The following is a 12,794-nucleotide window of genomic DNA, read 5'->3' as shown; positions in this document are numbered from 1 at the left end:
GGCCGGCTTAGAAAATGTGCGACCCTAAGAAAATTATTGGCGGGATGTCTGCGAGGCTACAATTTTATTTTTTATTACTTAGCATTCAATTTAGCTCCTCTGCTATTCATCTTCCAGCCTCTTATTCAAATCACTGCCTCGTTGCTAAGATAAACTGGACCATAGCAACCAGATAGCATCTGAAATCCCTTGAATAAGAGACTGGAATATGAATAGGAGAGGCCTGAATACAAAGATCAGTAATAAAAAGTAGCAATAACAATAAACGTGTAGCCTTACTGAGCATTTGTTTTTTTTAGAGGGGGTCAGTGACCCCCATTTGAAAGCTGGAAAGAGTCCGAAGATGAAGGTCAATAATTCAAAAACTACAAAAAAAATAAATAAATAAAAAAGGAAAAATGAAGGCCAGTTGAAAAGTTGCTTAGAATTAGCCATTCTATAATATACTAAAAGTTAACTCAAAGGTCAACCACCCCCTTTACAGTGAACTCTGTTCGGTTGTGCCCTTTATACTCGGTCACATGATCAAGTTACTTTCTGGCGTAGTAAATCATTTATCCTTCTGTTTCCTATGCGACCCGATACCTGGGGTGATGAAATTCTGGGTATTGTGTGTTAAACCCCAGCCGCGATGATGAACGTTTTTTTTACTTGAAATCTCTTCAGTTGAAATGCAAATGAATTCCGCGTGTTTCTCAGACAGGTGCTTTGGTGTTTTCTTTCTAAAAATAGAGGCCGTGAATTGTTTATTGGGTTTGAGTAGGAAATAACAAGCCTGAAGAACAACGTAAAACTGGGGCAAAACACTTTCCAGTGTTGAGAAAGAGATATTTCTCTTCCTTCTCTCTTTGTTTTACCGCCAAATAATATTCAAGTGTATCGGTTGTTGCTGGGGAGAAATTACCTTCTGGCTAGAGATTTGAAATGAAGTGTTAGGCTGATACAAACCGTGATATTTTGAGATAATTTGCAATTGGTCTTAATTTTTTTTTTTTTTTTTTAATCTTTTGTGGATTTTGAATGATTTTGCTTTTCGTTCAGTTTGGAAATTCAGCCGCTATCTAGTTGCTAGGGTCCAGTTTACCCTAGCAACGAGACTGTGAATGAGAGACTGAATGCTGAATAAGGCAGGGCTTGATACATTGAGAGTGGTAATATAAAATAACAGATTTGTAGCCTTACAGAGCAATCATTATTTGCCTCTCAGGGTCGGTGACCCCTATTTAAAAAGTGGAAAGAGGCTGGACAAGGAGGAAAATAAGTAAAAAAAAAAAACTATAAGGGCAGAGACACGCTCAGATTCTGGGGGATTTAGCCGCCTGTCGATAAATCGTCTCTTCTTCAGGCGACTAATCTCCTCAAACTGCCTTCCGCCAGGCTAGAATCTAAATCGCCATCGGGATGGCATTTCGGGCGACTTTGGAAAACAAACCGCACCGCTGGCAATTGACATTCTAGCTGGCAGGAGGCAATTTGGGAAGATTAGTCGCCCCAAAGAAGAGGCGATTTATCGCCGGGCGACTAAATCTTCCTGAATCTGAGCGTCTGTCTCTGCCCTGAAAAGTGAAGACCAATTGATTATGTAATGTAAAGGTTAACTAACCCTTTTAATACATCGGAATACATTGGTATTCTTGTGGGGAGGAAAAGCCAACCGAATACATCCAACCATGCTCTGTAGAGGTATGGGACCTGTTATCTAGAATTCTCGGGATCTGGGGTTTTCCAGATAACTGATCTTTCTGTAATTTGGGTCATACCTTAAATCTACTAGAAAATCATGTAAACATTAAATAAACCCAATAGGCTGGAAATAGTTTTTAGAAATGTGGATTATTTGGATAAAATGGAGTCTATGAGAGATGGCCTTCCCTTAATTCAGCACTTTCTGGATAATGGATCCCATATCTGTATACAGTAGCTGTATATGGTTATGAAAATGTGGTGACCATGTAAATAAAGGAGAACTAATCCCAAATCCAATTAGTTAGGCACCCTCCAGTGACACTTAATCTATTACCCCATGTTAATATAAAAGAAAACAAAGAAAACACACCGGCCTGGGGTACATGAGAGCATGCTGCCTCAAACTTGCTGTTTTGTCTCTACAAAAGTGGCATCTACCGCTGTTTTTGGGTTTAGTTTTCCTTCAAAGAAGGTGGAAGAACACACACAGCCCTGCTGTATTTATCTCTGTTTATCTTTTAACCCGTGTCTCTTGGGAAAGAGTTTTTATTCCTCTTGAAAACGAGCCTGCCAATCGCACACACTCTGTGGTGTGGGACAGTCGATTTTAGTTACCCTTTAAATTCCATCAGAGAAATCGATCTTGCAGCTCTCAGTCTTTAGCTCCCCATACACGGACAGATATAAACTGCCAACAGATTAAAGGTGGCCATAGACGTAGAGATCTGCTCGTTTTGGCGATATCAGGCTAATCCGATTGTGGGCCCAACGATCGGATCATAATGAATCTGATACCGGTGGTCAGACCGCAGGACTGCAAAGATGCCGCTGCGATCCGACAGAGTTCTAAAACCTGTGCGATTGAGATCATGCCGACTTTTCAGCCAGATATCGATCGGGGGAAGCAGTGTGTGGGGCCAGGCAGGTTTTTTGTTGATTCGGTCCTCGATCCAACTGCCTGTATTCTTCTCGTTGTGATGCGGTCGTTGGGCCCATGATCTGATCATCCCGATATCGCCCACCTCAAGGTGACCTCACCAAACAAGTGGATCTCCCTATGTATGTACAGCTTTAGGATGTATGTGTAGTTCAGCAACAGAGGACAGGCTTTTGCTCGGTTATTTTATATTCAGTACTTCCCCTTCTCTGTCATAGTTGAAATCCAGTGAATCCAGCACTTGTTGACCTTAAAAGACCAGTATAGTCCAAAAAAATTTGTTAGAATACGTAAAAAAAACCCACCAAAATAAATTAAACTTTAAAATTGCAAACTCTTTATTAAGAAATAACTTAGTGAAACTCCCCTTCAGAAAAGGCAACACGGCGACGATCCATTGTGCGGCGCTCGATTTCTCCTCCCTGGCTATCTCCTATAAGGAAGGCAGGGAGGAGAAATCAAGCACCACACGATGGATCGCCAGATTGCCTTTTCTGAAGAGAAGCGCAAGCAGAGTTTCGGTAAGTTATTTCTTAATAAAGACTTTTAAAGTATAAACTGTGTTGGTGGGGTTTTTGTTTCGATATATACTAACGAATATACTAAATGTTTTATTGTTACTGGTCCTTTAATTCTGCAGAGTTTTAAATCACGAGGCGCTATCTCTGTTTGTGTTATATGTGTGATCAGAAGCAAAGCCGCTTCAATGGCGGCACCCCCACGTGCATTCTTTAGTCCGTGGAACGGGGCCAGTGCTGAGAAGGCCCGGCCGGCTAACACAAAGCAGGACTGTTCCAGGAATAGGAAGCCATTGTGGAGCCCCCTTTATGGAGCTGAGCTGGGAGAGCCAAAAGGCAGGTGGCAATGCAGATGTAGCGCCTTATTACATTGCTGCAGCTCGGGGCGGGGGCAGTTATTTTCTGCAGTTCAGAAAAGCAAGTTAAAGAAACACATTTTTATTCAAATTTGTTTTATTTGTGTATATTGTTAAATGGACTTCATGTTCTGTACCGGGGGAAGGCCCTTGGGTTGGATATAGGTTTCTATAATCTCACAGGTTCAGCACTGAGTACAGGACACATTGAAACATTCACTTTTTATACAATAAATTCCCTTTATTACAAGCCTCTTCCTTATTAAAGGGCTTCGTAAAGGGCAACTGTACCCCAAAACGGTTTTTCTTCATTATAAAAGTGAGCGTCATTCTAAGCAGCTTTCCAACACACATTCATTAATTGCCATTGAAATCACTCCCTATCCCTTTCTGTTCTGTTACAATATATCTGTAGTCACTTTTCCTCCAGAGCTGGCTTTTGCTATATTTGTATCAGGACAGAGAGACAGATTTACAGACAGATCCTGTCTTCAACAGCAATTATGTTTGTATTTCTTTCATTTTTGGGTGAAGTCCCCCTTTAACTCTCACTATTACAAGCGGCATTAGTGTGAGATCTAGTTCAGTTATGATATTGAATGATTGGCTGGGGACGAGCACACGCAGATGGTCAAATTGCCAAATCATTTGTTTATAAGCCCACAGTGATGGATTGAGCCAGAAATTGACGGGATTGTATGATAAATCTTTGTGTGACCAGTTGTGAAGGGTTCAATTTTCTCCTTGCTCCTGACAATGAACAATCAATGGGGTTAATCTTCTTCTTACTAATATGGGTTATATCATCAACCTGGCAAAGAGAAGTATAATGATCTCATGCTCGCCAGCACTGGAAGACTACAGAGCTTTATATACAGTCCTGCAGCCTGTGAGTAATGAGCAGCCCCTGGATGAGCTCAGTTCTCTCCCACATAGCCAGCACCCGTATACTTTCCTTCTCCCTGGCACTGAACTCTGTATGGGTTACATCTCCCTCCCCGGCAGAGTGTGGGTTAAGTCCCTTCCCGGGTGGCAGCGTATGGGTTAAGCCCGTTCCTGGGCAGCAGCGTATGGTTTAAGCCCCTTCTTGGGCGGCAGCATATGGGTTAAGCCCCTTCCCGGATGGCAGTTTAAGGGCTAAGTTCCTTCCCGGGTGGCAGCATATGGGTTAAGCCTCTTCCTGGGAGGCAGCATATGAGTTGGGTTCCTTCCCGGGGGCAGCATATGGGTTAAGCCCATCCTGGGCAGCAGCATATGAGTTAAGTTCCTTCCTGGGTGGCAGCGTATGGGTTAAGTTCCTTCCCGGGTGGCAGTGTATAGGTTAAGCCCCTTTCTGGGCGGCAGTGTATGGGTTAAGTTCCTTCCCAGGTGGTAGTGTATGGGTTAAGCCCCTTCCTGGGCGGCAGTGTATGGGTTAAGTTCCTTCCTGGGTGGCAGCATATGGGTTAAGTTCCTTCCTGGGTGGCAGCGTATAGGTTAAGCCCCTTCCTGGGCGGCAGTGTATGGGTTAAGTTCCTTCCCAGGTGGTAGTGTATGGGTTAAGCCCCTTCCTGGGCGGCAGTGTATGGGTTAAGTTCCTTCCTGGGTGGCAGCATATGGGTTAAGTTCCTTCCTGGGTGGCAGCGTATAGGTTAAGCCCCTTCCTGGGCGGCAGTGTATGGGTTAAGTTCCTTCACGGGTGGCAGCATATGGGTTAAGCCCCTCCCTGGCAGAGGACAATATAATGAGCCTTACATTGACGTCACCTGCACTTTCACCTGGTGTTTCTTTGCTGGGGCTAAACAAGGGGAGAGCTGGGGGGGGGGGATTTATATAATCGGCTTGTTTGGCCCCGGGGTCATTGCACTGTATTGAGGAGATCAGGAGAGCGGCACTCGTTTATTTGGCTAATTCTGGCACTTCCTGAGAGCTGCACTCACTTTATAATGAGACGTATTTGTGTGAAGTGGGTCCCAGGGACTGTTGGATGGCGCCCAAATGAGTCATGTGTTCCCTATTTATAAACATATGATCCAGAGTCCCGGCCTAGGGGGGTGGATTGGGTCACGCCATCACAACATGCCCTTAGCGTGTTTTTCTTGCTAACTTCACATGGAAATCAGAGCCCTCAAACTCCCCGTGACCCCTCTCCAAAAATCTCAGGGTCATTTGGTCTGATCACATAAGTTTTCTGGTAACTGAATCTGTAGAGGGAGACGCGCAGTTGGGAATACGCCGAACGCTTTCTGACGCTTTTAGTGGAACAATCGCTGTTACCTCCAGCCCCACACGTGTGTTTGTGCTCACGCTGACACGCATACAGTCCATGTTTTACTCTTTCTGACCTCAATGTGCGCACCCAAGTGAATATCTGCCACGTGTTGTATGTTGCATAATAATAATATTTTCAGCATTTATAAAGTGGAATTGGATCAGGAGTTGGACTGCTCTGCTGTAGGCAGTACCATCCTTACGGGGGGAGCTTCCTTGGGTAAAGAGGGGTCATTGCACTGATGGCAACTCACATTGGGTAAAGTAGGAAAATTGATTACATACTCCGCACTACATACTCCACAACCTGGATCGGCATTTGTATTGGACATTGCTAATCATTTTGCCTGGGCATTACATTTTTATCTTTTGTGGAGCGTTGGATTAGTAGCCTTTGTGGATCGTTAGATTCGTAGCCTTTGTGAATCGTTGCATTTGTAGCCTTTGTGGAGCGTTTCATTCGTAGCCTTTATGAAGCGTTGCATTCGTAGCCTTTGTGGAGCGTTGCATTTGTAGCCTTCGTGGAGCGTTGCATTCGTATCCTTTGTGGAGCGTTGGATTAGTAGTCTTTGTGGAGCGATGGATTCATAGCCTTGGTGGAGCGTTGCATTCGTAGCCTTTGTGGAGCATTGGATTAGTAGCCTTTGTGGAGTGTTGCATTCGTAGCCTTTGTGGAGCATTGGATTAGTAGTCTTTGTGGAGCGATGGATTCATAGCCTTGGTGGAGCGTTGCATTCGTAGCCTTTGTGGAGCATTGGATTAGTAGCCTTTGTGGAGCGTTGCATTCGTAGCCTTTGTGGCAAGCTGGAAACTGTTGGAGTAAGTGTTTTGGGAAGGGAACATCATGGAATTGTGTTAGGGGGTTTGCCCCATGGCAGCAGGGAAATCGGTTCTATAGGGCATATGGGGCAATACAACAAAATGTGCAACTTTGCTACTGTCCCTGATGCGATAAGAACCAGACCCAGCACTTTGTACACACGTCACCCCAACCAACGTTGTCTCTTTACCACACGGGGTGCCATTTGTTATTGTTTGTGCCGCGCAGCTTGTCTAGTCTGCGTCTATATGTGGCGACTGCAAATCGAGCTCCTTCCTAAAAATAAACCCGTTTCTCTCTCTTGGCAATCGATCTGTCTACGGTCCGGATATAAGTCCCGTACGGCTAAACATAAGCCAGAAATCCTCGCCTGTTCCCACAGACTCGGGGTGTGTATTTGTGGGTTTGTGTACACTCCAAGGAACCGTCCCAATACTAATCTGCCCCCTCTTACATCCCTCTCTTTATAGGATGAAGTAGATAGTCTCAACCCAGTTCTCAGGGATAACCCTCAGCTTCACGAGGAGGTGAAAGCCTGGGTAAAAGAACATAAGGTTCAGGAGATTTTTATGCAAGGTAAGAGCTTCCATTCCTCCTCTTCTTCTGTGTGTTGTGCTTTATAATTGTGTGTGTGTATATCCAGACAGGGTCCATTCCAGTACACAATCATTATATAGCCAGACAGGGTCCATTCAAACACACAATCCTTTTATAGCCCGATGGGGGTCCATTCCAGTACATAATCCTTTTATAGCCAGACTGGGGTCCATTCCAGTAAACAATCCTTGTATAGCCAGATGGGGGTCCAATCCAGTACATAATCCTTATATAGCCAGACGGGGGTCCATTCCAGTGCACAATCCTTATATAGCCAAGTGGGGTCCATTCCAGTTCATTATACTGATATAGCCAGACGGGGATCCATTCAAACACACAATCCTTATATAGCCAGATAGGGGTCCATTCCGGGACATAATCCTTATATAGCCAGACGGGGATCCGTTTCAGTACATACTCCTTGTATAGCCAGACGGGGGTCAATTCCAGTACATAATCCTTATATAGCCAGACGGGGGTCCTTTCCAGTGCACAATCATAATATAGCCAAGTGGGGTCCATTCCAGTGCACAATCCTTATATATCCAAGTGGGGTCCATTCCAGTACATAATCCTGATATAGCCAGACGGGGATCCATTCCAGTACATAATCCTTATATAGGCAGACTGGGGTTCATTCCAACACACAATCCTTGTATAGCCAGATGGTGGTTCATTCCAGTACATAATCCTTATATAGGCAGACTGGGGTTCATTCCAACACACAATCCTTGTATAGCCAGATGGGGGTTCATTCCAGTACATAATCCTTATATATAGGTTCCATGGCTCATCCTCCATCAGGTCAACCTGAACGGACCAATAGAAAGGCGACTATATATGTATATGACACCTCCACCCGTTACACCTGGCATGATAATGGGAACTATAGTTGAACAACACCTGCAGGTTTTACAGAGTCCTTTATCTTATGGATGTGTCGTTATTCTTTTCAATGAAATCCCAGTGCCACGCGCAGTATAAGGATGAGGTGTTTATAATCGACTAACGTGAAAGGCCGGGGGGGGGGCTAATTTGGCTTTTTCTTATTATTTTTTGCTGAGCTGAGTATTTATTTTGCTTACTAAGACATTGTTCATTAATCATTATACTACAGGCACCTGCTATTTGGATTCTCCCTTTGATTGTTTAATCTCAAGCACCGAAATGTAATGCTCTCGTGTCTCTCTCCATTAGTCACGGGCAGCACCTCTCATCCAGCCCAACACAATTACAGGATTTGGTTTGGGGTCCATACAAGTGAATGGAGGGGGGTATCTAAAGGATTTTCTCTAGCTACTTTATTGCTCCTAATTGGATACTTCTGCCTTCGGGCAGAGACACACGATCAGATTTGGGGAGATTATTTGCCCAGTGACAAATCGCCTCTTCGGGCGACTAATCTCTCCGAACTGCCTCCCGTTGACTAGAATGTAAATCGCCGGCAGAATGGCAATCAGTGCGATGCATTTTCCGAAGTCGTCTGAAGTTGCCTCACAAGGAAGCTTCGGGCGACTTCAGAAAATGAAGCGCTCCGAGTGCCATCCCGTCGGTGATTTAGATTCTATCGGGCAAGAAAACTTTTCGTGGAGATTAGTCGCTCGAAGAAGAGGCGATTAGTCACCAGACGACTAAATCTCCCGAATCTTATCGTATCCCTGACCATAAACCACCTTTTTAATCACGGGACACACAAAGATAAATTACAATATAGCAGCAGAAGCCCTTCAATAATGAATGCCTTACTATAAGAGTAGTGTTACATTTCATGGAGTAATGATCTATGAGGTCTAGTCTAATGTTTCTCTTGTTTTGCTCTTTGTGTTTATTGTCCAATTGCATCTCCCGTAGGTCCGTATTCCTTAAACGGCTATCGAGTGAGGGTATATAGACAGGACTCTGCCACCCAGTGGTTCACTGGTATAATCACTCATCATGATCTCTTCACCCGCACTATGATTGTTATGAACGACCAGGTGAGTTATAGAAACCAGCGCTAATCCTCTTGTACTTTTCCTCCTTTAATTCCCTGCAGCCCCTTATAGAAGTGTCCTAAATCCAAACACTTCTTGTGCATTAAACCTCATTCCACTCTACTGTACCTATAGTCTCAATACTACATCTAGTATCCCACATTCCCTTCCCAGAGACTATTATCCCACTGTTACTATAGGTACCATCTCTCCCTACTATACCTGCTATCCCACAGTCACACTCCCTTCCCAGAGACTATTATCCACTGTTACTATAGGCACCATCTCTCCCTACTATACCTGCTATCCCACAGTCACACTCCCTTCCCAGAGACTATTATCTACTGTTACTATAGGCACCATCTCTCCCTACTATACCTGCTATCCCACAGTCACACTCCCTTCCCAGAGACTATTATCCACTGTTACTATAGACACCATCTCTCCCTACTATACCTGCTATCCCACAGTCACACTCCCTTCCCAGAGACTATTATCCACTGTTACTATAGGCACCATCTCTCCCTACTATACCTGCTATCCCACAGTCACACTCCCTTCCCAGAGACTATTATCCACTGTTACTATAGACAGCATCTCTCCCTACTATACCTGCTATCCCACAGTCACACTCCCTTCCCAGAGACTATTATCCACTGTTACTATAGACACCATCTCTCCCTACTATACCTGCTATCCCACAGTCACACTCCCTTCCCAGAGACTATTATCCACTGTTACTATAGGCACCATCTCTCCCTACTATACCTGCTATCCCACAGTCACACTCCCTTCCCAGAGACTATTATCCCACTGTTACTATAGACACCATCTCTCCCTACTATACCTGCTATCCCACAGTCACACTCCCTTCCCAGAGACTATTATTCACTGTTACTATAGACACCATCTCTCCCTACTATACCTGCTATCCCACAGTCACACTCCCTTCCCAGAGACTATTATCCACTGTTACTATAGACACCATCTCTCCCTACTATACCTGCTATCCACAGTCACACTCCCTTCCCAGAGACTATTATCCACTGTTACTATAGACACCATCTCTCCCTACTATACCTGCTATCCCACAGTCACACTCCCTTCCCAGAGACTATTATCCACTGTTACTATAGGCACCATCTCTCCCTACTATACCTGCTATCCCACAGTCACACTCCCTTCCCAGAGACTATTATCCACTGTTACTATAGACACCATCTCTCCCTACTATACCTGCTATCCCACAGTCACACTCCCTTCCCAGAGACTATTATCCACTGTTACTATAGGCACCATCTCTCCCTACTATACCTGCTATCCCACAGTCACACTCCCTTCCCAGAGACTATTATCCCACTGTTACTATAGACACCATCTCTCCCTACTATACCTGCTATCCACAGTCACACTCCCTTCCCAGAGACTATTATCCACTGTTACTATAGACACCATCTCTCCCTACTATACCTGCTATCCCACAGTCACACTCCCTTCCCAGAGGACTATTATCCACTGTTACTATAGACACCATCTCTCCCTACTATACCTGCTATCCCACAGTCACACTCCCTTCCCTGAGACTATTATCCACTGTTACTATAGACACCATCTCTCCCTACTATACCTGCTATCCCACAGTCACACTCCCTTCCCAGAGAACTATTATCCACTGTTACTATAGGCACCATCTCTCCCTACTATACCTGCTATCCCACAGTCACACTCCCTTCCCAGAGACTATTATCCCACTGTTACTATAGACACCCATCTCTCCCTACTATACCTGCTATCCCACAGTCACACTCCCTTCCCAGAGACTATTATCCACTGTTACTATAGACACCATCTCTCCCTACTATACCTGCTATCCCACAGTCACACTCCCTTCCCAGAGACTATTATCCACTGTTACTATAGACACCATCTCTCCCTACTATACCTGCTATCCCACAGTCACACTCCCTTCCCAGAGACTATTATCCACTGTTACTATAGACACCATCTCTCCCTACTATACCTGCTATCCCACAGTCACACTCCCTTCCCAGAGACTATTATCCACTGTTACTATAGACACCATCTCTCCCTACTATACCTGCTATCCCACAGTCACACTCCCTTCCCAGAGACTATTATCCACTGTTACTATAGGCACCATCTCTCCCTACTATACCTGCTATCCCACAGTCACACTCCCTTCCCAGAGACTATTATCCCACTGTTACTATAGACACCATCTCTCCCTACTATACCTGCTATCCCACAGTCACACTCCCTTCCCAGAGACTATTATCCCACTGTTACTATAGGCACCATCTCTCCCTACTATACCTGCTATCCCACAGTCACACTCCCTTCCCAGAGACTATTATTCTCCCATTACTAAAAGCTTTCTATAGACAAACTGCAGAGAGTAGCAGCAGTGTGATTAGTTAGTAGTGGTAGTTAGAACAGGCTGTTTGACTTGGCAGTGAATGTGTTTAGTGAATGAGCGGTGTCCGTTATGGGAGGAATTTCCTGTCGCCTGATGTAGGCAAAACAAGGGCCACTATCTCCACTATTTATATTACCTGCTTCACTGATAAGAAAGTTAATGGGTACAGAAAACACCTGACAGGTAACAACTCCTGATCAAAGTAGTAGTTCATCCGTTTGCTGCTGATTAAATGTAGGTGTAACCCATAATAGACTCGTGTTCCTCTTACATCTGGGCTGCAGGGAAAGCAATAAAACATGTCACTTATTTGCCACTGTTTCTTACAGGTACTAGAGCCACAGAATGTTGACCCTTCTATGGTTCAGATGACCTTTCTAGATGATGTGGTTTACTCTTTGTTGAAAGGAGAAAATATTGGTATCACATCTCGCCGGAGGTCTCGCTCCAATCAGAACAGCAACACAATTCATGTATGTACTGCGCTTTTTTATTTTAATCATGTAAACATGAAATAAACCCAATAGGCTCGTTTTGTCTCCAATAAGGATTAATTATATCTTAGTTGGGATCAAGTACAAGCTAATGTTTTATTATTACACAGAAAAAGGAAATCATTTTTAAAAATTTTAATTATTTACTTATACTGGGGTCGATGGGAGACGGCCTTTCCGTAATTCAGCTTTTTGGATAATGGGTTTCCAGATAATGGATCCCAGATCCGTAAAGAATGAGTTATATGTCGGTGTTTAATTACTTTTATCTTATATACAGGAGCTTCTCTGTATTAATGGGATGGAGGCCCATTTTTTGTCTAGAACCAGAGGTTAAAATCATCTAGTCTTCTTCGTATTAACATTAATATTTAAGCTGCATTTTACTGTAATTGTCCTCAGTAGGCTACTTCCATTTTCTGCTGTTTTCCATCCCATACGTATAGTTGTTTTATCTCGTCATTGGCAGGGTCATTACACACGTGCACAAGCCAACAGTCCCAGGCCAGCGATGAACTCTCAGAGCTCCACATCCAAGCAAGGTCAGCAGCACAGGAATGCCCGTCTAAACAAAAGGAAAGGATCGGACAGCAGCATGCCTGATGAAGATAGAGTTAAAGAGGAGAGATACGATGGCACAGGTAGGGGTGTGGTGTGGGATTGTGACCTAGTTGGCCTTATAATCAGTGATCCCCAACCTTTTGAACCCATGAGCAACATTCAGAA

At 44.2% G+C, this 12,794-nt stretch overlaps 1 protein-coding gene across 2 annotated transcripts in view; it reads left to right on the top strand.

Moving 5' to 3' along the window:
- Positions 1 to 12,794, top strand: part of jmjd1c.L (jumonji domain containing 1C L homeolog) — a 226,646-nt gene that overhangs the window by 179,562 nt on the left and 34,290 nt on the right. For both annotated transcript variants that reach the window (XM_018225114.2, XM_018225115.2), the window contains 4 exons: positions 7,038 to 7,143; positions 9,016 to 9,140; positions 11,904 to 12,047; positions 12,538 to 12,709. In XM_018225114.2, the coding sequence (XP_018080603.1) occupies positions 7,038 to 7,143; positions 9,016 to 9,140; positions 11,904 to 12,047; positions 12,538 to 12,709 (547 nt within the window). The remainder of the gene's footprint in view (positions 1 to 7,037; positions 7,144 to 9,015; positions 9,141 to 11,903; positions 12,048 to 12,537; positions 12,710 to 12,794) is intronic.

The sequence above is a fragment of the Xenopus laevis genome, chromosome 7L (genome assembly GCF_017654675.1).
Source record: "Xenopus laevis strain J_2021 chromosome 7L, Xenopus_laevis_v10.1, whole genome shotgun sequence".
In the NCBI taxonomy this organism is placed as follows: Eukaryota; Metazoa; Chordata; class Amphibia; order Anura; family Pipidae; genus Xenopus; species Xenopus laevis.
Note: the sequence above shows the minus strand (reverse complement) of the source record. Positions and strands in the feature narration are given on the sequence as shown.